Source organism: Rhinatrema bivittatum, chromosome 3 (assembly GCF_901001135.1).
Source record: "Rhinatrema bivittatum chromosome 3, aRhiBiv1.1, whole genome shotgun sequence".
Lineage (NCBI taxonomy): Eukaryota > Metazoa > Chordata > Amphibia > Gymnophiona > Rhinatrematidae > Rhinatrema > Rhinatrema bivittatum.
Genome location: NC_042617.1, coordinates 10,113,584 through 10,139,816, shown reverse-complemented (window position 1 = coordinate 10,139,816; position 26,233 = coordinate 10,113,584). Strand labels below are relative to the sequence as shown.

Here is a 26,233-nt window from a genome sequence, read left to right as displayed (position 1 = left end):
CTGCTCTTCCTCCCGACTGCCTTTCGGAGCTGTTCTCCTCTGCGGCAGGAAGGACCCCCACATGAGCAGGAAAAGCCCTTGGGCCTTTCCAGAAAGTTCTGGTTCCAAGCACAGAGCTGTAACCCAGCGCCGGAGAGCAGCCAGCTCCGTGCCCCTGCTCCGGGAACCTATACTGGCACGTGACAACGTGTGATACGCCATGTAGTTAAAAGACAGGGCAGGTATTACGGATAATATTATAATAAAACAAAGCTTGCGGTGTCCCCAGGGTCGTTCACAGTCTGTCTTCTTCCTTAACCTCACGCCGCGCTTCCCATCACTCACTCCAGAAACAGGGCGACGTCATGGCGGAGGTGGCGGATCCACGCTGCGCAGAGAACAGCCAGGACCCGCCGGGCCACGGGCTCAAAGACCAGCGCCGTCTCCGCTGCGGGGCAGGAGCGCAGGAGACCGTGCAGGTCCTGGAGGAAGGCCGAGGCATCCGAGCGCAGACCTGTGGGGGGGACAGGAGGAGGCAGAGCTGAGGGCCACGGGCAAATAGTCTTTTCATTTCCTTGTGTTATGAAGTATGCTAGACGGACGGACGGAGGGAGGACAAGAATCGGCCTCCTTCGGGCTGTGGTGCTAAGAGCTTCCATTCAGAGTGGCCTGGACATGTCTACGTTTGTAACCGCTCTCCTCCTGGCTAGGCCCCAGCCCTCACAGCAACCGCCCTTGCTGGGTTTTACCAGCTGGCTTCATGTCATAAGGAACCGGGTAATGCACTTACATTCCTACTGCGCCACCGGGTGTACGCAGCACTGTACAGATCTACAAAAGAGGCTCAGTGTCTGATCAAGACAGATAAGGGACTTGAGGAAATGGGGTTTTATTACTGCCTTGTAGTAACCAACTCCTCTTGCTGGTACCTGTCATTGGTTCTAATGATAGAAATTCATCAGCCATCTCAAATTTGCACTTAATTCCTCTGACTGTGAATGTAAACCCCTCCCCAAACCCACCCCGAGCTGAAAGTGCCCCCTCTTACAGTGGTATGTGTATATATATCTATCTATCTCTCTCTATAGCATGTCACATTGACTCTATACAGAGGTGCTCTAGACCAGTGGTCCCCAGCCCTGTTCTGGGGGCCCACCAGCCAGTCGGGTTTTCAGGAAACCCACACTGAATATGCATGAGAGAAAATTTGCAGGCACTGCCTCCATAACATGCAAATGTTCTCTCATGCATATTCATTGTGAGTATCCTGAAAACCCGACTGGCTGGTGGGCCCCCAGGACAGGGTTGGGGACCACTGCTCTAAATAATTGTCCTGGGCATTCCTTTCTGTGGATTGAGCTTCATTAGAACAATTTCTTTGTCTTTCAGGGTGAGTTTTTTCAGCCCCCGCTGTAGCATGTCTTTATGTGTCTTCTTTTGAAGCTGAATTTTTGTACAGCTTGTCACTGGCCCCCGGCCTCATATGGCGACACTACCTTCATGTTGTGGAGAGGCAATGAGGTTTCTTTTACATTTATTTTTTCATATGTGGCTCAAACACCTCGGCTGGCTTTTTTTTCTTTTTTTTTTTTTTTTTAGATTTGTGGCTATCACAGTCGGTGGGTAACTGATTGTAACTCTTTTCTGAGTTTCGATAGCTGAAGGAGGGTGTACCTGTCGGCCATCTTTTTTGGCTGCACTGGCCATGCTGTGTCTTGCAGGAAGTGAAACAGCAGGCGCTGCTAATGTGTGTATCTCTTTTGCAGCAGGGGGTATCCACAGAATGTAATTAAGCGGGCAAATAAGAGGACCCGTTTTTGTGATCGCTGTCGTGTTTCGCCTTCAGGCCGGCGAGCTTGGCTTTAGCAGGACACCGCCAAACTGCACATGCGGCAGGACGCCACCAGAACCGCAGTCGTCTTGAGTTCTCTGTAGGCGCACGCGTGCGCGAAGACACTTCTTTTAAAGGGCCTGCGGTGGGAAAAGCCCACAGTGCCCTTGGATGACATCACAGCGTATTGCCCTAAAAAAAGGGCTTCTCAGATGTTCCAGGATTGCCTCAGCAAGCAGGTCCTTCACCTTGCAATTGTTTCAGCTTGTCTTGTCTCGTCTTCTTCCAGCCTTCAGCCTCAGGCTTGTGCCACGTCCGTCTCCAGCTTCAGCCTGGTCTGGCTCTTCGGATGTGGCCATAGTCTCAGCCCTTTGGACTTTGTCATAGTCTGGCTCATGTCAAGACTCGTTCGCCCGCCGTCGGCGCAAACCTTAGGGCCCTTCCCACGATGTTGCATCAATTGTGCCTCGGCAAGATGGGCTCACGCTCACGTCGTTCACACTGATTTCTTTATTAACGGGTCGTTAATGAAGAAACCAGTGATTTCCTTGGGTTGGGTGCTTTGCGTGCCTCCTCACACCCCGTTAACTCATAATGTGGTAAAAATTATTAAATCACATTTGTCATTTCTGTCTGAGTTTGGGGTGTTTTCAAAACCCTCACTCTTTCCATATAAATGGGCCAGGAGTTTAGGAGATGAATTGGTCTCGTCTGCCTCCTTGAGTTAGCATGTGCGATGAGGTGAGAGGTGGGCATCATCCATCCCTGGGAATCGTGTGATGTCTGTGCACTCTCACTAACTTTGTCAGTCTTCACACATCCTATGACCTCTTCTAAGAACTTCTTGCATTTCTCTGCTCCATGTCAATCCAGTAATGGGTTGATGTGGTCCTATGTCCATGTGGACTTGTATATGTCAGTAAACAAGCCATCTCTAAGGACGTGGCTTATTGAGCATCATTGCACGATGCACCCTCATTGCCATCGGCTTACAGTTGAACACTCGTCACAGGACCTGCGGTTTTGTGTTTTGTTTTGCTTTGCAACATTTAAGTCCACATACTCATAGGGGGGATTTGACTCAGCAGTTGCTGAGATCTGAACAGAAGTGGATTTATCCTTTAGATTCTGTGGTACCAAAGGGGTTGAATGGGGGGTTTTCTTCTGATGACATTCAGCCCGTGATGACCAGTTTTATACTCTTGCTGTGGTGGAGTATTTTCCCTTTATTTTGGTCTCTGACTAGGAGACGTTTTTGGAGTCTTTTTCTCTTGTTATGTGGAGGGTGAATCGTGAGTGGCTGTTCCAAGAGATGTCTGAAGTGTTTGGATTGGTTGATTTAAATATTGAGGTATGGTTAAAGCAGACGTGAAGGAGGAGGCGTTTGTGTAATCCGACGTCATGGTGGAACATTAGTCAAAGTGGTGAGAATGCTCTGCTTAGTAAGCTGATGCTTTGATTTATTGAGGTAGGTTCTTGGTTTGTATTTTGTTTGTTTATGGGTCTGTTTGTTTCTTTTTAGTCCTTCTGGTGTTTTCCGGTGGATTTGCATCCTGCAATAAATTTTTTCTTTTGAGATTTGGATAAGAACATAAGAACATGCCATGCTGGGTCAGACCAAGGGTCCATCAAGCCCAGCATCCTGTTTCCAACAGAGGCCAAACCAGGCCATAAGAACCTGGCAAGTACCCAAAAACTAAGTCTATTTCATTTACAATGTCCAGAAGTGGCACAAAGCACACTCATAGTTTTTTCCTAAACGCAAGGCTTTGAGAATCGTTCCTGCAGCCCAGTCTCCCAGGCCCAAGTTCACCGTCTCCTAACCTAACCCCCACTTGCCCAATGCACAGAGGTCACAGAGAGAGGGAAGGAGCTGCAGAGAAGGCGGCACCTGGAGCTGATGTCTGAATTGTTTGCGGCAAACTCCTGATTTGTACATTTGGTTTTCTCCTCAGAAAACCAGAGCTGCAAGCCCACCATGCATGCCCTGAGCTAAAGCCAGGACCGGATCAGCCTGTCCCTAGTCTGCAATCCTCGTCCTCGCAGATTGCGGCTCCTGCTGTAGCTGGCACGTGTGCCCCCTGAGCTTGGCACTAGATGTCACTGTCGTGCAGTGGCTGAGAGTCCCTCATCCAGGCGACAGTGAATGCTGCCTTCACAGCAGCCCCAGCCTGGCTGGGTTTGGCCATGAAACTCAGTTACTGCCAAGGACTCATCAGCTCAAACTGCAGAACCTATTTAATTAGATTAAAAAAAAAAAAAACATTCGAAAGAAACCTTTTATTTGCATTCTAAATTCCAACTGACTCATCAGTCTAACAGACGGACCTGCTTGCAATACAAGCGCTGCTCTCGTAGAGAATATAAATAAGGCCGCTGCAAGCTACCTGTCATGGGAACGAGGACTCCGGGCAGCCAGGCTGAGGTGGCTCCTTTCCTGCCTCAGAGGTAGCTCTGGGTCAGCTTTAGCACTAGAGGTTAATTAACCCGCGAGAAGGCAGAAGAGGCAGGAGCTGCCCTTGCAGCGTGGGCAGAGATGGGACAGGGTGTTTGAGGAGCCCCTCAGTGGCAGGAGCTCAGGGATTGGCCATGCGCCTGGGACAACATCTCGTAGGATAATCACCCTCCCCCCCAGTGCCTGTCTGAGGGCCGGGACAGCCACAGAGGATGCCGACAACTGCACATCCTTCCATTTATTTCAGCTTTGGCAAGGATCACCGGTGGGGTCAGGGGGCAGGCTGTTAATTCCCCCGGATTATTCAGGTTCTTCTTCTCAGCTGAGCATGGACCTTGCCCCTGCACTTGGATATTTGCCAAACGGCCAGGTATTATCTTAGGGGACCTAAGAATTTTGTAGGGAGCTGCTTTATGATAAATATTTGGGTGGGTGGCATATTTGAGCTTCAGGAAAAAATCCCCCGACAGTCTGAAATGACACAGCATGTCAGCTGCTTGAGCAGTTTGATTGGATAAAACCCTCCCTCTCCCCCACTGTTTTATAATCTGCATGGTGGTGCATCCCTTGGCTTGGCCTCTGTTGGAAACAGGATGCTGGGCTTGATGGACCCTTGGTCTGAACCAGTGTGGCATATTCTTATGTTCTTATGCTCTAATGTCAAGCAGAGTCACAATTAAGGGAGCCCTCTATATCAATATCAACTCACACAATATGTCTGTGAATGTATTTTTATTAATGAGACCACACCATAAAAACCTATCTAGACACACAATACTATCTAGCACAATCACACTTCACATTCATACTAACACATCACACATTTAAAAATATTATCACATTTAATATTGAACAATACTTAATAACATGTGCAAAACAACATTTAAACAGCACTGTATATGATTTTATAATGTTTTTCAACAAAGACAAAGCTTAATAATGTGTGCAAGAAACAGCACTACTTAATAACGTGCAAAAATCAGCTTATAAATAGCATTAAATTAACATATATTTCAAATTTATTCACAGGACACTGGGAAATAAACCAATACATTAGCTCAAAAAATCTCCTTTTTCAATCATGATCGGTATGCAGTGACCAAAAATGATTTAGCATAGTCCATTGGACTCCTTTAGGACCAATCCAACAAACGATCCTTGTTTCACCCATTTTTGGCGGGCTTCCTCAGGGATAGTTCACGCCAAATCCCTCACTCTATAATTTCGCTTAAAGATAAACAAAAAAACCAAAATACAATAAAGTATCCAATACTATTCATGTTTTCAGAAGAATTCAACCAAAGGTGCTTACCTCCTATATAATTCACCCTCTCACTTCTACGGTCTCCTGTTCAGTAATAACGCGATACTTTTCACAAACGTTTAATGGCTTCAAACAGCACTTCAAACAAGAAAACTCTTTCAAATCATTTTCTCCAGTTGCTTATACTGCAACCAAAAATATAGATTAACTTTTACAAGTATTGAGGACACACAACGCCATTAATCAACTTGCTCCCTTCTCGACTGCATACTCACATTTAAAACAGTCTGAACTGACGACAATTCCCGCAGGTAATGTGATCCACTACACATAGCTCATTACTTTTATATTACCATCAATATTACCTCAATTCCAATTATCTCTCAGATGACAAAACCCATTGTCAATATTTCATTAATTAAAGAAAGGCTACCCACTCAATCGGGCCATTCAATCCATTTGGGGAACTTGTGTTCCAATCATGAATAAATTTTTGTTCCATGCGTCTCAAAGCCGAAGATAAATCCCCACCAAATTCCAATTTAACTTGTTTGTCAAACAAGTAATGAGCTATGTGTAGTGGATCACATTACCTGCGGGAAGTGTCGTCAGTTCCTGTTTTAAATGTGAGTATGCAGTCGAGAAGGGAGCAAGTTGATTAATGGCGTTGTGTGTCCTCAATACTTGTAAAAGTTAATCTATATTTTTGGTTGCAGTATAAGCAACTGGAGAAAATGATTTGAAAGAGTTTTCTTGTTTGAAGTGCTGTTTGAAGCCATTAAACGTTTGTGAAAAGTATCGCGTTATTATTGAACAGGAGACCGTAGAAGTGAGAGGGTGAATTATATAGGAGGTAAGCACCTTTGGTTGAATTCTTCTGAAAACATGAATAGTATTGGATACTTTATTGTATTTTGGTTTTTTTGTTTATCTTTAAGCGAAATTATAGAGTGAGGGATTTGGCGTGAACTATCCCTGAGGAAGCCCGCCAAAAACGGGTGAAACAAGGATCGTTTGTTGGATTGGTCCTAAAGGAGTCCAATGGACTATGCTAAATCATTTTTGGTCACTGCATACCGATCATGATTGAAAAAGGAGATTTTTTGAGCTAATATATTGGTTTATTTCCCAGTGTCCTGTGAATAAATTTGAAATATATGTTAATTTAATGCTATTTATAAGCTGATTTTTGCACATGTTATTAAGTAGTGCTGTTTCTTGCACACATTATTAAGCTTTGTCTTTGTTGAAAAACATTATAAAATCATATACAGTGCTGTTTAAATGTTGTTTTGCACATGTTATTAAGTATTGTTGAATATTAAATGTGATAATATTTTTAAATGTGTGATGTGTTAGTATGAATGTGAAGTGTGATATTGTGTGAGTTGATATTGATATAGAGGGCTCCCTTAATTGTGACTTTGCATAGATATAGGGAACCTATTGAACTACATTTTTCCCTTAGTGCATTATACATATGTCAAGCAGGACAGAGTCCATAAAATGCTGAGCTCCAGCTGCTGGAGAATTTAGACTATGATTCTGGCACCCAGGAGAGCGCGCGGCCATTCAGACTCACCCTTAGAGCCTCTTTCCGCTAACGCACGCCGCTTACGGTTCAGGAGATGTCCCAGGAAAGTTTGGATTATGCTCACTAGAGGCTTATCGTGCTGCACAGTGAGCATCATCTCTTGCACATCGCACAGAGCACAACAGCGGGGTTGTCTGTTGCCTCACGCAGACGAGTCCTGTATGCATGGGGTTGTAGTTCTGGGCTATATTTCCATGTCCGCTGTGGCAGGGGTGGGAACCTGCATGAGGTGGCTATCGCTTCTAATCCTAAGGCAAGTTCTAAGCATCAGCCAGAGGTCCAACATGAGCAAGTCCCTCCTCATTAAAAAAAAAACAAAAAACCAGTCGAAATTAGTCTTCAGCTTGGCCAGGCTTCTTAGGACACAGGGGGCCCAGAAAGGTTTGACACAGGCTTCTGAGGTTGGATCCGAGTTGCCAGCTGTTGCTATATTCATGTGCAGCTCCTGTTTGTGTTTTACATTAGTCTGCCTGTAAATCTGTCTTTCAGCTCTCTCGCCGCCAGCCTACACTGAAAAGCGCAGCTGAGACTCAGCCGTGCACCTCTTCCAGGTCCATCTGCTGCCAGGAGGAGCCAGAAAGGAAGGGCGTGGAAAGGGACTGTGAGCACTGCATAGAAAAAAAAGCCTGGATTTAAGTTCAGAGGGCTACCCCCAGTCCGGCAATCTGTGCGCAGCAAGAAAGTTAGAGTTTTTTTTAAGGGACTGGCAGCCCTGAGTTGGACTCCTCTCCGATCCCCTGCCAGCAATGAAATGTTGCAAGCACAGGGCAAGAGGTGCAAGGGGTGACAGGTCCTGGGATGGTTACAGAAGACTCAGGAACCCCATCCTTTACATCCTCGGGGCAGGCCACGGAGGTGGTGGGGAGTGGGAGGTGCAGGGTTTGGGAGAGTGGAGGACAGAGGGGGAGAGAGTGCCACTGAAAACGGAGGGCCAGCAGTGCTGTTAGCAGAGAGCGCGTTGGTCCTTCCTAGCCCAATCATGTTTGCTGGCTGGTGCAAAACAGCCGATTGCACTGACTGGGAAACATCTAAGTCTTTATCACTTACCATCCCCTAACACCAGCTCTGCCAATCATGATTAGAAAGAGCCAATCAAATTGCTGGGCTAACAGACATGACCCTCCCCTCCCAAGATCCTTGGTTATTATAAGACCTCTGTGAGTGAGAAACTAGGGTATGCTTCATAATAAGTGCATTTCTCTGGTGAGAGGAAATTCATTAGAAGACATAGTTACTTATGGAAGACCATCCTATTGCCCGGGGGGGTCATCTCTAGCTTACTCTTTTGGCTGCAGAAAAACTCTCATGTTGGAATAAGTCCAACCTGATGAAAAGGCCTGACTGACCGGTCAAGGTTCTCGGCACTGGACGCCTGCAAGTGTGCTAAACTGCTGCTTCTCAGAGCAGCCATTTTGTGATGTCATCGTGTCCAGCGGGGGATATGCTGACATCACTAACTGCTCCGCAGTACAGATAAAATGGCTGCTTGGAGTCATCTTCAAGATGGCCTAGCTCAAGACACTTTTGAATGCAAAACATTGTAAGGACACAAGAACATGTTCACCTAACAAGTGACTAATCCAGTTTGTATTGGGAACCTGGAATTCCCCTTCAATAAAGACATTAAAATCCCAGTACTCCTGAAACCTCTCAGTATCCTGGGCCATGTTTGTCCAGACCTCAGCCTGAAGCACCAATACCAGCCCATGCAGCCTCGTTTTGTTGGCTGAAAGGACCCAGGCCCATCCTGAGTTCCCTGCTGTCTCTTGGTAACCGAGCATGACCTCACCCACACTGCAGGCAGAGTTAGGTAGCAGGTACGTGTTGAAGATCCCCCAAGCGAAGCGCTGTAAGTAATGCCGGTCTGCCTGCCTGGCCACCGCTGCCTTCAGCTCTTCCAGGTCCCTCCATAGCAGAAAAGCGTGGGTTTTGTCAGCACTCTCAAACCTAAAGAGAAAGAGAGAGAGCGTGACTGTGCGGGGATGGGTCCTCTGCGTTCTCAAACCCAGAGAGAAAGAGACAGAGCGTGACTGCGCGGGCATGGGTCCTCAGCACTGAAACCCAGAGAGAGAGAGAGAGAGCGTGACTGCGCGGGCATGGGTCCTCTGCGTTCTCAAACCCAGAGAGAAAGAGAGAGAGAGCGTGACTGCGCGGGCATGGGTCCTCTGCGTTCTCAAACCCAGAGAGAAAGAGAGAGAGCGTGACTGCGCGGGCATGGGTCCTCTGCGTTCTCAAACCCAGAGAGAAAGAGAGAGAGCGTGACTGCGCGGGCATGGGTCCTCAGCACTGAAACCCAGAGAGAAAGAGAGAGAGCGTGACTGCGCGGGCATGGGTCCTCAGCACTGAAACCCAGAGAGAAAGAGAGAGGGCGTGACTGCGCGGGCATGGGTCCTCTGCGTTCTCAAACCCAGAGAGAAAGAGAGAGAGCGTGACTGCGCGGGCATGGGTCCTCAGCACTGAAACCCAGAGAGAAAGAGAGAGAGCGTGACTGCGCGGGCATGGGTCCTCAGCACTGAAACCCAGAGAGAAAGAGAGAGCGCGTGACTGCGCGGGCATGGGTCCTCAGCACTGAAACCCAGAGAGAGAGAGAGAGAGCGTGACTGCGCGGGCATGGGTCCTCAGCACTGAAACCCAGAGAGAAAGAGAGAGAGCGTGACTGCGCGGGCATGGGTCCTCAGCACTGAAACCCAGAGAGAAAGAGAGAGAGCGTGACTGCGCGGGCATGGGTCCTCAGCACTGAAACCCAGAGAGAGAGAGAGAGCGTGACTGCGCGGGCATGGGTCCTCAGCACTGAAACCCAGAGAGAAAGAGAGAGAGCGTGACTGCGCGGGCATGGGTCCTCAGCACTGAAACCCAGAGAGAAAGAGAGAGAGCGTGACTGCGCGGGCATGGGTCCTCAGCACTGAAACCCAGAGAGAAAGAGAGAGAGCGTGACTGCGCGGGCATGGGTCCTCAGCACTGAAACCCAGAGAGAAAGAGAGAGAGCGTGACTGCGCGGGCATGGGTCCTCAGCACTGAAACCCAGAGAGAAAGAGAGAGAGCGTGACTGCGCGGGCATGGGTCCTCAGCACTGAAACCCAGAGAGAAAGAGAGAGAGCGTGACTGCGCGGGCATGGGTCCTCAGCACTGAAACCCAGAGAGAAAGAGAGAGAGCGTGACTGCGCGGGCATGGGTCCTCTGCGTTCTCAAACCCAGAGAGAAAGAGAGAGAGCGTGACTGCGCGGGCATGGGTCCTCAGCACTGAAACCCAGAGAGAAAGAGAGAGAGCGTGACTGCGCGGGCATGGGTCCTCAGCACTGAAACCCAGAGAGAGAGAGCGTGACTGCGCGGGCATGGGTCCTCAGCACTGAAACCCAGAGAGAGAGAGAGAGAGCGTGACTGCGCGGGCATGGGTCCTCAGCACTGAAACCCAGAGAGAGAGCGTGACTGCGCGGGCATGGGTCCTCAGCACTGAAACCCAGGGATAAAGAGAGAGAGCGTGACTGCGCGGGCATGGGTCCTCAGCACTGAAACCCAGGGAGAAAGAGAGCGTGACTGCGCGGGCATGGGTCCTCGGCACTGAAACCCAGAGAGAAAGAGAGAGAGCGTGACTGCGCGGGCATGGGTCCTCAGCACTGAAACCCAGAGAGAAAGAGAGAGAGCGTGACTGCGCGGGCATGGGTCCTCAGCACTGAAACCCAGAGAGAAAGAGAGAGAGGTGACTGCGCGGGCATGGGTCCTCAGCACTGAAACCCAGAGAGAAAGAGAGAGAGCGTGACTGCGCGGGCATGGGTCCTCAGCACTGAAACCCAGAGAGAAAGAGAGAGAGCGTGACTGCGCGGGCATGGGTCCTCAGCACTGAAACCCAGAGATAAAGAGAGAGGGCGTGACTGCGCGGGCATGGGTCCTCAGCACTGAAACCCAGAGAGAAAGAGAGAGGGCGTGACTGCGCGGGCATGGGTCCTCAGCACTGAAACCCAGAGATAAAGAGAGAGGGCGTGACTGCACGGGCATGGGTCCTCGGCACTGAAACCCAGAGATAAAGAGAGAGGGCGTGACTGCGCGGGCATGGGTCCTCGGCACTGAAACCCAGAGATAGAGAGAGCGTGACTGCGCGGGCATGGGTCCTCAGCACTGAAACCCAGAGAGAGAGAGCGTGACTGCGCGGGCATGGGTCCTCGGCACTGAAACCCAGAGAGAAAGAGAGAGAGCGTGACTGCGCGGGCATGGGTCCTCGGCACTGAAACCCAGAGAGAAAGAGAGAGGGCGTGACTGCGCGGGCATGGGTCCTTGGCGCTCTGAAACCCAGAGAGAAAGAGAGAGAGCGTGACTGCGCGTGGATGGGTCCTCTGCTCTCTGAAACCCAGAGAGAAAGAGAGAGAGCGTGACTGCGCGGGCATGGGTCCTCTGCTCTCTGAAACCCAGAGAGAAAGAGAGAGAGCGTGACTGCGCGGGCATGGGTCCTCAGCACTGAAACCCAGAGATAAAGAGAGAGAGCGTGACTGCGCGGGCATGGGTCCTCAGCACTGAAACCCAGAGAGAAAGAGAGAGGGCGTGACTGCGCGGGCATGGGTCCTCGGCGCTCTGAAACCCAGAGAGAAAGAGAGACGGAGTGACTGCGCGGGGATGGGTCCTCTGCTCTCTGAAACCCAGAGAGAAAGAGAGAAAGCGTGACTGCGCGGGCATGGGTCCTCTGCTCTCTGAAACCCAGAGAGAAAGAGAGAGAGCGTGACTGCGCGGGCATGGGTCCTCTGCTCTCTGAAACCCAGAGAGAAAGAGAGAGAGCGTGACTGCGCGGGCATGGGTCCTCTGCTCTCTGAAACCCAGAGAGAAAGAGAGAGGGCGTGACTGCGCGGGGATGGGTCCTCTGCTCTCTGAAACCCAGAGAGAAAGAGAGAGGGCGTGACTGCGCGGGCATGGGTCCTCTGCTCTCTGAAACCCGCCCGTTGCTAGGAAGGGAACAGAGCAGGTACCTGATGAGGTAATGCAGGAACGCACATCCCGTGTCTCGCTTTCCTTCCAGAGCTGTGAGCAGCTTGTCCATCAGCAGAGACTTTGGGACATTGCCCTGGGGATCCGGAGGCGGCGAGGAACACGGAGCCCTGGAACTCTCGCTCCCATCAGGGGTCAGAACCTAGAACACACAATACAGAACGTGTAGGTCCCTCCTCATCACCGAGCCCTGCCCCAGGAGGTCTCACCACCCTTCAGCCTTTATTACTGAGCCTAGGGCTGCTACTGTGAAATGGTGGAGAAAAATCAAGCCTTGTGATTTCCGGAGGGCCATCCTATGACTGTGTGTCAGACGCCTACAGCACCCAGAGCCCATGCCCTGAGGCAGTGCCCAATAGCAGGGCAGTAAGAATGTCTTTTCTACGTAAATCCTGGTGCTCCCGTTGGTGCTGGAGGAGGCCGAGAGTCCCCGCGGACTCTGCCACCTTCTTCTGGCCCAGTGTAAGAGCTGTTCGGAGAGGAGGTTGGACATCCGTCATTTGAGAAGGGTCCCAGCCTGTGCTGAAGACTGCAGGAGGCTGGATGTTGGCTTTGCTTAAAGGCTTCACGTTTTGTTTTTAAATTCTGTCAGACATGCATGAAACACAGGTGAATACAGGCCGGGCTCCCAGGATAGCCAGCAGCTCCTTCTTAACCTGGGTCTTTAGCTGGACCTATGCCCCACTGGAGCGCTGCAATATTCATTGTGAATATCCTGAAAAGCAGAGCTGGGTTTGCATTAGATTAATTCCTCAGAGAGGTAGGGAAGAGACTGCAGGTAGAAATAAAGCACCGGATGGGTGAAGTCTATGCAAGGCGGTGCGACCCTGCGCCGGAGAGGCTGCTCCATTATCTGATACTCCACAAGAACACACGACAAAGCTTAACCAACAGCTTTGGGCCACTCCTGGTTTTATCTACAGGCGGGTGGTTCCAGCTTCATTAAGGAAAGCAGGAACTAAAAGTCCCTTGATGAACTGGAGTAAAACCAGGACTGACTCAGCCTGCCCCGTTGACCTGGAGCCACCTCATCACCTCTGCAGGACAAAATATTATTTCACCTCTGCAAATTTCCCAAGCCTCCGCCTGTTGTGGCTCAGTGCGCACATATTCAGAGAGGGAGGATTTCACAAGACTGATTCACCATAACGGACAAAGGCACTCACGCCATGCCAGGCTCTGCTTCCCTTCACGCGCCGCGCGGGGCGAGCACCAGAGACAGGACCTGAGGAGACAACATCGCTGCAAGGCATAAAATCACTGGCAACCATGGAGGGTGTCTTCATAACGGAACCTGGGTCCAATCCTTCTCTGCAATAAAAAAGAGAAACAAACAGTTTCAAAACCCCTGCAGGGACTAGAAGTCTCAGGATAGAGAACCCATCATCTCTAGGACTGGAGGGATCAGCGGATGGGAGCAGGGATACAGAGCCTGTCTCCTCTAGGACTGGAGGGATCAGGGGATGGGGGCAGGGTCACAGAGCCTGTCACCTCTAGGACTGGAGGGATTAGGGGATGGGCGCAGGGATACAGAGCCTGTCACCTCTAGGACTGGAGGGATCAGGGGATGGGCGCAGGGATACAGAGCCTGTCACCTCTAGGACTGGAGGGATCAGGGGATGGGAGCAGGGATACAGAGCCTGTCACCTCTAGGACTGGAGGGATCAGCGGATGGGAGCAGGGATACAGAGCCTGTCTCCTCTAGGACTGGAGGGATCAGGGGATGGGGGCAGGGTCACAGAGCCTGTCACCTCTAGGACTGGAGGGATTAGGGGATGGGCGCAGGGATACAGAGCCTGTCACCTCTAGGACTGGAGGGATCAGGGGATGGGCGCAGGGATACAGAGCCTGTCACCTCTAGGACTGGAGGGATCAGGGGATGGGAGCAGGGATACAGAGCCCGTCACCTCTAGGACTGGAGGGATCAGGGGATGGGAGCAGGGATACAGAGCCCGTCACCTCTAGGACTGGAGGGATCAGGGGATGGGTGCAGGGATACAGAGCCCGTCACCTCTAGGACTGGAGGGATCAGGGGATGGGGGCAGGGATACAGAGCCTGTCACCTCTAGGACTGGAGGGATCAGGGGATGGGAGCAGAGATACAGAGCCTGTCACCTCTAGGACTGGAGGGATCAGGGGATGGGAGCAGGGATACAGAGCCCGTCACCTCTAGGACTGCAGGGATCAGAGGATGGGTGCAAGGATACAGAGCCTGTCACCTCTAGGACTGGAGGGATCAGAGGATGGGTGCAGGGATACAGAGCCTGTCACCTCTAGGACTGGAGGGATCAGGGGATGGGAGCAGGGATACAGAGCCTGTCTCCTCTAGGACTGGAGGAATCAGGGGATGGGGGCAGGGATACAGAGCCTGTCACCTCTAGGACTGGAGGGATCAGGGGATGGGAGCAGGGATACAGAGCCTGTCACCTCTAGGACTGGAGGGATCAGGGGATGGGAGCAGGGATACAGAGCCTGTCACCTCTAGGACTGGAGGGATCAGGGGATGGGTGCAGGGAAACAGAGCCTGTCACCTCTAGGAAGGGAGGGATCAGGGGATGGGTGCAGGGATACAGAGCCTGTCACCTCTAGGACTGGAGGGTTCAGGGAATGGGTGCAGGGATAGAGAGCCTGTCACCTCTAGGACTGGAGGGATCAGGGGATGGGAGCAGGGATACAGAGCCTGTCACCTCTAGGACTGGAGAGATCAGGGGATGGGAGCAGGGATACAGAGCCTGTCACCTCTAGGACTGGAGGGATCAGGGGATGGGAGCAGGGATACAGAGCCTGTCACCTCTAGGACTGGAGGGATCAGGGGATGGGAGCAGGGATACAGAGCCTGTCACCTCTAGGACTGGAGGGATCAGGGGATGGGCGCAGGGATACAGAGCCTGTCACCTCTAGGACTGGAGGGATCAGGGGATGGGAGCAGGGATACAGAGCCTGTCACCTCTAGGACTGGAGGGATCAGGGGATGGGCGCAGGGATAGAGAGCCTGTCACCTCTAGGACTGGAGGGATCAGGGGATGGGCGCAGGGATACAGAGCCTGTCACCTCTAGGACTGGAGGGATCAGGGGATGGGAGCAGGGATACAGAGCCTGTCACCTCTAGGACTGGAGGGATCAGGGGATGGGAGCAGGGATACAGAGCCCGTCACCTCTAGGACTGGAGGGATCAGGGGATGGGTGCAGGGGATGGGTGCAGGGATACAGAGCCTGTCACCTCTAGGACTGGAGGGATCAGGGGATGGGAGCAGGGATACAGAGCCTGTCACCTCTAGGACTGGAGGGATCAGGGGATGGGCGCAGGGATACAGAGCCTGTCACCTCTAGGACTGGAGGGATCAGGGGATGGGCGCAGGGATACAGAGCCTGTCACCTCTAGGACTGGAGGGATCAGGGGATGGGAGCAGGGATACAGAGCCTGTCACCTCTAGGACTGGAGGGATCAGGGGATGGGAGCAGGGATACAGAGCCCGTCACCTCTAGGACTGGAGGGATCAGGGGATGGGTGCAGGGGATGGGTGCAGGGATACAGAGCCTGTCACCTCTAGGACTGGAGGGATCAGGGGATGGGAGCAGAGATACAGAGCCTGTCACCTCTAGGACTGGAGGGATCAGGGGATGGGAGCAGGGATACAGAGCCCGTCACCTCTAGGACTGCAGGGATCAGAGGATGGGTGCAGGGATACAGAGCCTGTCACCTCTAGGACTGGAGGGATCAGGGGATGGGAGCAGGGATACAGAGCCTGTCTCCTCTAGGACTGGAGGAATCAGGGGATGGGGGCAGGGATACAGAGCCTGTCACCTCTAGGACTGGAGGGATCAGGGGATGGGAGCAGGGATACAGAGCCTGTCACCTCTAGGACTGGAGGGATCAGGGGATGGGAGCAGGGATACAGAGCCTGTCACCTCTAGGACTGGAGGGATCAGGGGATGGGTGCAGGGAAACAGAGCCTGTCACCTCTAGGAAGGGAGGGATCAGGGGATGGGTGCAGGGATACAGAGCCTGTCACCTCTAGGACTGGAGGGTTCAGGGAATGGGTGCAGGGATAGAGAGCCCATCACCTCTAGGACTGGAGGGATCAGGGGATGGGAGCAGGGATACAGAGCCTGTCACCTCTAGGACTGGAGGGATCAGGGGATGGGCGCAGGGATACAGAGCCTGTCACCTCTAGGACTGGAGGGATCAGGGGATGGGAGCAGGGATACAGAGCCTGTCACCTCTAGGACTGGAGGGATCAGGGGATGGGCGCAGGGATAGAGAGCCTGTCACCTCTAGGACTGGAGGGATCAGGGGATGGGAGCAGGGATACAGAGCCCATCACCTCTAGGACTGGAGGGATCAGGGGATGGGTGCAGGGGATGGGTGCAGGGATACAGAGCCTGTCACCTCTAGGACTGGAGGGATCAGGGGATGGGAGCAGGGATACAGAGCCTGTCACCTCTAGGACTGGAGGGATCAGGGGATGGGAGCAGGGATACAGAGCCCGTCACCTCTAGGACTGGAGGGATCAGGGGATGGGTGCAGGGATACAGAGCCTGTCACCTCTAGGACTGGAGGGATCAGGGGATGGGAGCAGGGATACAGAGCCTGTCACCTCTAGGACTGGAGGGATCAGGGGATGGGAGCAGGGATACAGAGCCCGTCACCTCTAGGACTGGAGGGATCAGGGGATGGGTGCAGGGGATGGGTGCAGGGATACAGAGCCTGTCACCTCTAGGACTGGAGGGATCAGGGGATGGGAGCAGGGATACAGAGCCTGTCACCTCTAGGACTGGAGGGATCAGGGGATGGGAGCAGGGATACAGAGCCCGTCACCTCTAGGACTGGAGGGATCAGGGGATGGGTGCAGGGATACAGAGCCTGTCACCTCTAGGACTGGAGGGTTCAGGGAATGGGTGCAGGGATAGAGAGCCCATCACCTCTAGGACTGGAGGGATCAGGGGATGGGAGCAGGGATACAGAGCCTGTGACCTCTAGGACTGGAGGGATCAGGGGATGGGAGCAGGGATACAGAGCCTGTGACCTCTAGGACTGGAGGGATCAGGGGATGGGAGCAGGGATACAGAGCCTGTCACCTCTAGGACTGGAGGGATCAGGGGATGGGAGCAGGGATACAGAGCCCGTCACCTCTAGGACTGGAGGGATCAGGGGATGGGCGCAGGGATACAGAGCCCGTCACCTCTAGGACTGGAGGGATCAGGGGATGGGCGCAGGGATACAGAGCCCGTCACCTCTAGGACTGGAGGGATCAGGGGATGGGAGCAGGGATACGGAGCCCGTCACCTCTAGGACTGGAGGGATCAGGGGATGGGAGCAGGGATACGGAGCCCATCACCTCTAGGACTGGGGGGATCAGGGGATGGGAGCAGGGATACGGAGCCCATCACCTCTAGGACTGGGGGGATCAGGGGACGGGAGCAGGGATACAGAGCCTGTCACCTCTAGGACTGGAGGGATCAGGGGATGGGCGCAGGGATACAGAGCCCGTCACCTCTAGGACTGGAGGGATCAGGGGATGGGCGCAGGGATACAGAGCCTGTCACCTCTAGGACTGGAGGGATCAGGGGACGGGAGCAGGGATACAGAGCCTGTCACCTCTAGGACTGCAGAGCTCAGGGAATTTGCAGAGGGGATAAAAAAAATGCAGAGAAATAATAAAAGCACACGCAGTCTCCTTTCTCTGCACACACTCAGATAAATGCACACGCAGTCTCTTTCTCCTCTGCATACATCCAAATAAATGCACATGTAGTACCTGATGCACCAGGTCCTCTGCTGGTGGATGAGAAACCTGGGGACCCAGTATGAGCGTAAGCGGCGCAGTGCACCATACTGAGACCTGCTGAGAGCAGAAATGGTCAACCCTGGGTCCTCCTGAGCCAATCTCATCTGCTCCTTTCAGAGGGGGCATAGAGGAAAACAGGGGTCAGTTACTGCTTGGCAGAAAGTAACAGTGGGGTAGAGATATCAGGAGATCTCATGTTGATTGTAGTCAAGAACTATGTCAAAGGTCCCACGCTCACACGGTGATACTGTATCCTCTCGCACACTGGATACTGTAACACTATATCACCACTTCTCCAGTGTTCACAATGTGATACTGTATCATTCCTCCCATACTCACACTGTAACACTATCACCACTCTTCAGATATTCATACTATGATACTGTATCAATTCTTACACACTCATCCTGTGATACTATATCATTCTCCCACACTGGATACTGTAACACTGTATCACCACTTCTCCAATGTTCATACTGTGATACTGTATCATTCCTCCCACACTCACAGTGTAACACTGTATCACCCATCCCATGCTTACACTGTAACACTATCACTGCTCTTCAGATATTCACACTGTGATACTATAACATTCCTCCTATAAATACTATAACACTATCACCCATCCACACTCACAGAGTAGCACTATCACCACTCATCAGATAATCACACTATGATACTGTATCATTCTGCCCACACTTATGCTGTAACACTGTATCACCCATCCTACGCTCACCCTGTGATACAATATCACCCCCCCTCCTAGTTGAATTTCCTGTTAAAATGTAATTTCCAAACCTAATTTGTTTACTGTAAACCGACATGATGTCCACAACGAATGCCGGTATATAAAAATGTTTAAATAAATAAATAAATAAATAAAATATCACCCTATCTGGTGCTCTCACTGTGACGTTGTATCACAGCATCCCATGTTCCCAGTGTGACATAATATCCCCCCCATCCAACACTCACAATCCCAAACTCATACTGATACAGAAGCACCTGTGCATGGTTCACACCATGACCTGTCAACTTTACTCACCTGTGACTCAGAGCTGAGATGGAACTTGTACTTGTCCTGAATGCACCTTTAGGTAACCCCAAAAGATAAGAAGAGAAATAATTTAGCATAGCAATGTCCTTAGAAAAGAAAAAGGACCTATTGTACTTAGCTTGAAGAAATGTAGACAGTACTTTTCCCCAGCACAAATTATACCTAATCGATTGAAGGCATCACCCCAATGGTGAGTGTCAATCCTTCAGCATGGAGCACCTGTCCAAGGAGTGCTTAATGTGAAGGGGGCAATCCCAGCTGATGGTCAATGGTGCCCCTGAACTTTTAAAGAGCCCCTCTAGTTAGAAAAGACTTCTTCTACCGTTGAGACCTTTGGGATTAATTTCTGTGGCTGCTCTGTGACTTCCTGCTCACTGGACTGGTTAATGTCCCTTTTTACACTTCTCAGAGCACGTTCCATTGGCACGGGCTCCATCAGGATTGGACCCTTTCCAATCTCCATGCGAAGGCTTCCCATCAGCCTGCATTTCTTTCAGCATGGCTTCCTTCAGAACCGGCTCTGTCTGTGTGGGTCCATCAGCACAGCTTCACTGTCAAAAGTCTCATTCTTCACTGACCTGATCTCAAAGCTCATCATAAAAGGTTAAGAGTCCAATAAAAAGATGTCACCTACAGCTTGTCTGCTGACCATTATTTCTTGTTTAATGTGAAAATCCACTCAGTCACAGCAAGCCAAGTTAATTCTTGTAAAAATCCACACTGCTGCCCTCCGAAGTTTAGGGTTACGAACTGGCTCCACTGTTTGAGAGAGGCAGATCCAGTCCTGCTTACGCTTGTAGTTATGAGTTCCCTAAGAATAGCAAGGCCAAGTCCATTCAACCAACAGAGCAAATCCAAGCCTGGCTCATTCTGTCCTCAAACTAAACAGAGCCAGCCGGTAAGCCTACTAAACTCACCTGCACAGTAACCGGCCAAGGAGAGGTTACGTCAGCTGCAGCCATGCGGACCAAGGGCTATCCACACACACACACACAGAGATGCATCATAGCATTTGCTTACCTGAAGAGCTGGGCACAGAGGTGCTGGGACTCCTGAAGGCCGTCGTTGGCCTCTAACAGTGCAGTGCGTTCCCTCAGGTCCTCACAGTCAATCCAGAAGTGCAGGAGATAGATTCCCAGGGTGCCCTGCAGGAACTCCCGGAAGCTCTCCATGCCGGCTCTCTGTGACACAAGGGGAGTGCGAGAGGCAGAAGTGCAGTGGGGAGATGTTATCTGCATGTCGTACAACATGAAAGCTAGGCACAGATGCACTGAGTTAGTACCGCCCTCAGCTTGTTTGCTGACCCTTAATTGAAGAAGTAAGTAACAATTCATTACAAACTCTGCCTTAAAGGAAAGTTTTGGATGTAACAGATGAACAACAGTCAGGAAACAGGATTTTTTTTTTTACCGCATCCGAGGTAGGATTGACAAAGCCCCTGCCGTGATGAGCTTTTAATGCAGCAGAGCTTCTGTGGCCTTTAGTAAGAAGGGCCACTACTTTCTGGAGGCCAAAGGAATGCTCCGTGCAGCTACCATTTAAAGCACTGGGTTCAATCTCTTCATTTAGTGTTTTGACTAGAAAGGTAGCACTTTGGGTGCAGTTTTTCTCTGTAAGAAGAGTGAGTGAACTGAACACTTTGTCCGGGTTTCAGCACTTTAGTTTTTGCAGGTAAGGCTGTACTGAGAGCTGTTTCCAGTTTTAGTCTCTGGTTAATTTTGCTCTATGGACTTTGTGACCAAACCTGAAGATTGCTAATGAAGCAAAGTTATATTTTTGTATTTGCTTCTGCAGAGGAAACCTGTAAAGCAGCTACGGAGGGGTCTGGTTATACCTTCACAAGCGTTACAGAAAGTACAAATGGGTGTGAGCAGCCGAGGTTAATTCCACCCGATGAGGAGCTTCAGTGCTAAGTCAGGTCCTCGTTTGAGCAGATCCCTGAAAACCTCTTTTCCAATGGTTTGAACTGTTTGCAGATGAAGAACCCTGCTGAACAAGACTTAGCCTTTACTGCCTATTTCTACCTGAGCACATCTAGGACACCCTCAGCTGGGGCACCAGCCTCGGGTACAGACACTTCTCAGCTTACGGTGTTTGAATTATGATGATTTAAAGTTACAAGATTTCTAAATTAACACCCTTCATCCAACTTTTGACTTTAAGATGCCAGCAGGAACGCCAATGACTGTGAGGTCTGACGAGGTGACGTCAGCAAGAAGAGTGCTAGGGACGTCCTCTCCTCAAAACAATGTCAGTGCAATGACCTGTAGGATTTCTTCGCATGTTCCTCTTCAGACATAAAGCCAGTTAATGTTTTTTTCTAGAACTATATATTGCTAACTTCCAGGTTATTTTAGTGAAAACAGGGTTTTGGGTCCCCATTTATAACATTGTTCATTAGTGAACACCATCGAGGCAGAGGCAAGACCAAATGGGAGAGCTTCTGCTTACAACACTTTTGACTTAAGATGAGGTTTTCAGGAACCAATTGTGTCTTAAGCCTGAGGACTTCCTGTAGTCAGAAATGGCCTCTCTGACCGGAACTGCCTCAGACACCTCCTCTTCCACAAGTGTTGGTGAGGAAGCATTTTAGTTGGACCTAGAACCCAGCAACCTTCTGAGATCAATGACAACAGCTCTACTGCCCATTGGCCCTCCCTACATTTGGAAGAGTACAGATTCTACCTTCTCCAAAAATCCCTCCCAGGAGACCAAAAGGAATAATGTTTGGCTTACCCTTTCTTAGGACAGGGAGGTCTTCTAGCTATCTGCTGTTTCTTATAACAATCTTCTCTAGCTGTGAGCCAGTCATAATATTCCCTTCAAAGGAAATGCCCAGATGACTCCTGGATATATTTGAATCACAGGTCTCCTTCTCATTGTTGCGACCGTTGCTGCCCGACGTCTCCACTCCGCCCTCTTTACCGCTTTGGCGACTCCCTCCAGGTCTGAAGGATGGCTGGCTGCCGCGGCATCTCCCTGCCATCTCCTTCCGGCGTCCCCGGACCAGCTCGACGCTGCAGATCCGCCATGTTGCCTGAAGCCTAGGGCGCTCGTGCGCTCCGAGTGAAGTACCAGCAAAGGCGCAAACCTCAGGGGTGTCCCCCTGAGATGATGTCTTCTGCTTCCGATATTTAAAGGTCTCTGATATCTCTAACAAATGAGTTAGCAAGGGTTGGGTTCACTGCCTAAGCTACTCTGCCTCCTTGGACTTACCAGAGGTACCCGCTCCTCTGGGGCCTCGCGCACTCTCTTTGCCTTTAAGGTTACAGACAGGTACCGGTACTCACTCCTCGAGGGCCCTCGTTCCTGACTATCTGCTGATTCTCTTCTGCCTGGAAGTCATCTCTGTCTACATCATTGTGAGTTACCATCGCTCTCTCAGAGCTTTCCCTGGAACCAGGTACTCGCTCCTCGAAGGCCTAAACCTTTCCAGCTCCTGAGCTCCCTGAGACCAATATGTGAGTGTTGTCATCTAGTTCTGTTCATGAACTCTGCATCCCCTGCCTACTCACTGTCTACAGTTTCTCAACAGCTCAGCTATCCAGAAATAGCTGTTACAGTATCTGAGGGACTTCAGCCCTGCCGGGTACTTCAGCTCACTACTGCCACCTCTGGTGGTTTCAAGACCTGTTTAATAAAAGAACTAGTGTGTGTCTGTCTCCATACTCTAAGCCTAGCCGGTGGTCCCTCTCGGGATCTTCCCCCGGAGGCGTGGTCATCTGCCACCGGCCCAAGGATCCACCTACTACTATCTCCTGCAGTCTCTAATAACAGATTGCTAAGTCCGCCTATGGAATACATCAGATTGATACTCCTATCTGATTGCTCCTCCCATCAGCATAGCGGATTATGACAGATTGCTAACTCCATGGATCTGGCTTAACTCCAGGACCTGGCATAACTCCATGGATCTGGCACAACTCTCTGCCTTGCAGCCATACCGGACCTAGCCCTGCGCATCTCAGAGCAGCAAAATGCCATGGAGAAACTTACTGCAGCATTTCATCCGCTACACACACAGAAGGTTCAAGGCACAGCTTCCAACCATGAAGGTCAGTTACAGGAGGTAACTTTGAAAACTGCTGTACCACTGGCAGCTCTAATACATTTTTCCGGAGAAATCCAGAAGACCTGGGGCTTTTTGAACCAGTGCTGCATGCACTTTACTTTACAACCATCTTTATTTCCTATGGCACTCTCTAAGACCATGTACATGGTAAAGCTCTGTCGTGGGCATCCACCTTGTGGGAACGCAAGGACCCCATTTTGCAGGACATGGAAGGATTTATGGACTTGTTTAAATCCGTTTTGATGACCCTGCGTGAACCTCTGTTGCCGGTTCTGCTTTAGTGGACTTGAAGCAAGGCAGCAGATCATTGGCTGAATTCGCCATAGAATTCAAATGTCTCAAAACACTCTTCTGCAGAGGCCTGGATACCCGTTTGAAGGACAAGCTGGCCTCTCGCCAGACACCTGACTCGCTGGACGAATTAGTAGCCTTGGCTAATCGGATTGATCATCGACTCCGGGACAAGGGTGAAGGAACTCCGGCCTAAGGTGTTACCAGGATTGAAACAGGTTAGTGCTACCAATGAACCTCGTATGGTTCCAGTAACTTCTGCTGCTAATACAGAAGAACCGATGCAACTTGGTCATGGACGCTTGACCTCCAAAGAGAGAAGATTTCAGAAGAAGCGCGGTCTATGCATATACTGTGGTCAGCCCAGCCATGATGTCTCTACATGCCCCATTCATTTGGGAAACGGACGGGCCTAAGTCCTGCGGGAGGACTGTTCTTAGGCCATACCACGTTCTCTCCTCCGCCATCTCTCCCAGTCTCCATGATCTATGAACCAGCTACGGTTCAGACTCCTGCCCTGATGGACTCAAGGACAGGAGGCAACTTCATTCTCAGACGTCTAGTGGAAGACCTGAGGAGTCCCTTTGTCAAATGTGAAGATCCATTATTGCATTATAACTTGAAGTGGGTTTTGGACGTTTCTCAACATCGCCACTTCCACTGAAGATCTCCGTGACGTCCCTAGCAGCTTTACCCATTGCCATTGATATTCATTATGCTTTCAACCACCTTGGCTCGAAGGCGTTCAACATCAAATCCGTATTCATGGATCATAATTTTAGAGTATCTCGGTCAAGCTCTTTCGATTCGGAAGATGTGACTGAAGAGCCACAGCACATATGGACCCGAAGAAGATACTCTTGGCAACCAGCCAGTCTGTATCTGCTGGCAACGCCATCAACTCTCATCCAGCAACATCTACTGGAGAATCACCAATTGAAGTGGTTTTTGGACGTTTCCTATCACTACCACTTCCACTGAATCCCTCAGTGACAGCCACAGCAGCTCATTCCATTGCTGCTGATATCTACAAACAAAATTCTTCCAAGACTCAAGATCCACCTGTCATCAATGCAGAAGATGACTTAGAGATTAAGATCAAAGAGATTCTCGATGTTCATAAAAGAGGCAAGACTTTTGAATACCTTCTGATTTGGGAGGGTTTTGGCCCCGACATAATCTCTTGGGAGCCTCAGACCAATATCTTGGATAAAGAGATGCTTCATCAGTTCCACCTCGTGAATCCTTCAAAACTTAAGCCTGGTACCTGAAGAGGAGATCGCCCTTTGAAGCGGGGTACTGTTGCGACGGTCGCTGCCTGACATCTTCACTTCGCCCTCTTTATCTCTGTGGCGACTCCCTCCAGGTCTGAAGGATGGCTGGCTGCTGCAGCATCTCCCTGCCGTCTCCTTCTGGCATCCCTGGACTGGCTCGATGCTGCAGATCCGCCATGTTGCCTGAAGCCTAGGGCGCATGTGCACGCTCCGAGTGAAGTACCAGCAAGGGCGCGAACCTCATGGGCGTCCCCCTGAGATGACGTCATCCGCTTCCGATATTTAAAGGTCTCTGATATCGCTAACAAATGAGTTAGCAAGGGTTGGGTTCACTGCCTAAGCTACTCTGCCTCCTCGGACTTACCAGAGGTACCCGCTCCTCAGGGGCCACGCTCTCTCTTTGCCTTTCAGGTTTCAGACAGGAACCGGTACTCGCTCCTCAAGGACTCTCGTTCCCAACTATCTGCTGATTCTCTTCTGCCTGGAAGTCATCATTATCTACATCATTATGAGTTACCATCGCTCTCTGAGCTTTCCTTGGAACCAGGTACTCGCTCCTCGAGATCCTATCCTTTCCAGCTCCTGAGCTCCCTGAGACCAATATGTGAGTGTTGTCATCTAGTTCTGTTCATGAATTCTGCATCCCCTGCCTACTCACTGTCTACAGTTTCTCAGCAGCTCAGCTTCCAGGGATCACTGTTACAGTATCTGAGGGACTTCAGCCCTGCCGGGTACTTCAGCTCACTACTGCCACCTCTGGTGGTTTCAAGACCTGTTTAATAAAAGAACTAGTGTGTGTCTGTCTCCATACTCTAAGCCTAGCCGGTGGCCCTCTCGGGATCTTCCCCCGGGGGCGTGGTCATCTGCCACCGGCCCAAGGATCCACCTACTACTATCTCCTGCAGTCTATAATAACAGATTGCTAAGTCCGCTTATGGAATACATCAGATTGATACTCCTATCTGATTGCTCCTCCCATCAGTATAGCGGATTATGACACTCATTATCACTCCACAGGCCATAACCTTAAAGGAGACCAAGATCATATCATATTGTAAGGAAATAAAGGTTTTCAAGGTTCTGAAATGGTAGCTTGCTAGGCTAAGGGCTAGTATCCTGCTGATGAGTGTGTGGCTCCAATAAGGGGCTGAGGGAAGGTATGGAAACCTTGGAACCAACAACCCCTGCCCCCAAGGAATCTGACAGATCCTCTGGACTAGAAAAGGGATTACTCAGTATGAGGAAATTGTTCTTGGCAAGCTACCAGACACCGGATCCTGTGCTTCAGAGACCATGAAGGAAGGAAGGCCAAACATTTGCTGGCAGAGTTAAAAGGTGAGGTGAAACAGGCTATTCTAGCCAAAAGAACATCTTTCAAAAACTGGAAAATTGATCAGAATGAAGAAAACAGGAAACAGTTTAAGCACTGGCAGGTCAGATGCAAAGCATTGATAAGGAAGGCAAAGACAGAATTTGAAAAGAAGCTTACTGTGGAAGCAAAAACTCATAATAAAATCTTTTTTCAGGTACATTCAAAGCAAAAAGCCTGTGAGGGAGTCAATTAGAACATTAGATGATCAAAGGGTAAAAGGAGCACTTAGGAATGACAAAGCCATAGCAGAGAGATTACATGAATTCTTTGCCTTGGACTTTACT

At 50.6% G+C, this 26,233-nt stretch overlaps 1 protein-coding gene across 2 annotated transcripts in view; it reads right to left on the bottom strand.

Moving 5' to 3' along the window:
• The window catches only part of LOC115086687, a 137,603-nt gene that overhangs the window by 33,102 nt on the left and 78,268 nt on the right, over nucleotides 1–26,233 (bottom strand). For both annotated transcript variants that reach the window (XM_029592886.1, XM_029592884.1), the window contains exons 8-14: nucleotides 19,961–20,121; nucleotides 18,929–18,974; nucleotides 17,854–17,993; nucleotides 13,261–13,405; nucleotides 12,076–12,236; nucleotides 8,913–9,070; nucleotides 325–493 (exon numbers count right to left, since the gene is read on the bottom strand). In XM_029592886.1, the coding sequence (XP_029448746.1) occupies nucleotides 325–493; nucleotides 8,913–9,070; nucleotides 12,076–12,236; nucleotides 13,261–13,405; nucleotides 17,854–17,993; nucleotides 18,929–18,974; nucleotides 19,961–20,121 (980 nt within the window). The remainder of the gene's footprint in view (nucleotides 1–324; nucleotides 494–8,912; nucleotides 9,071–12,075; nucleotides 12,237–13,260; nucleotides 13,406–17,853; nucleotides 17,994–18,928; nucleotides 18,975–19,960; nucleotides 20,122–26,233) is intronic.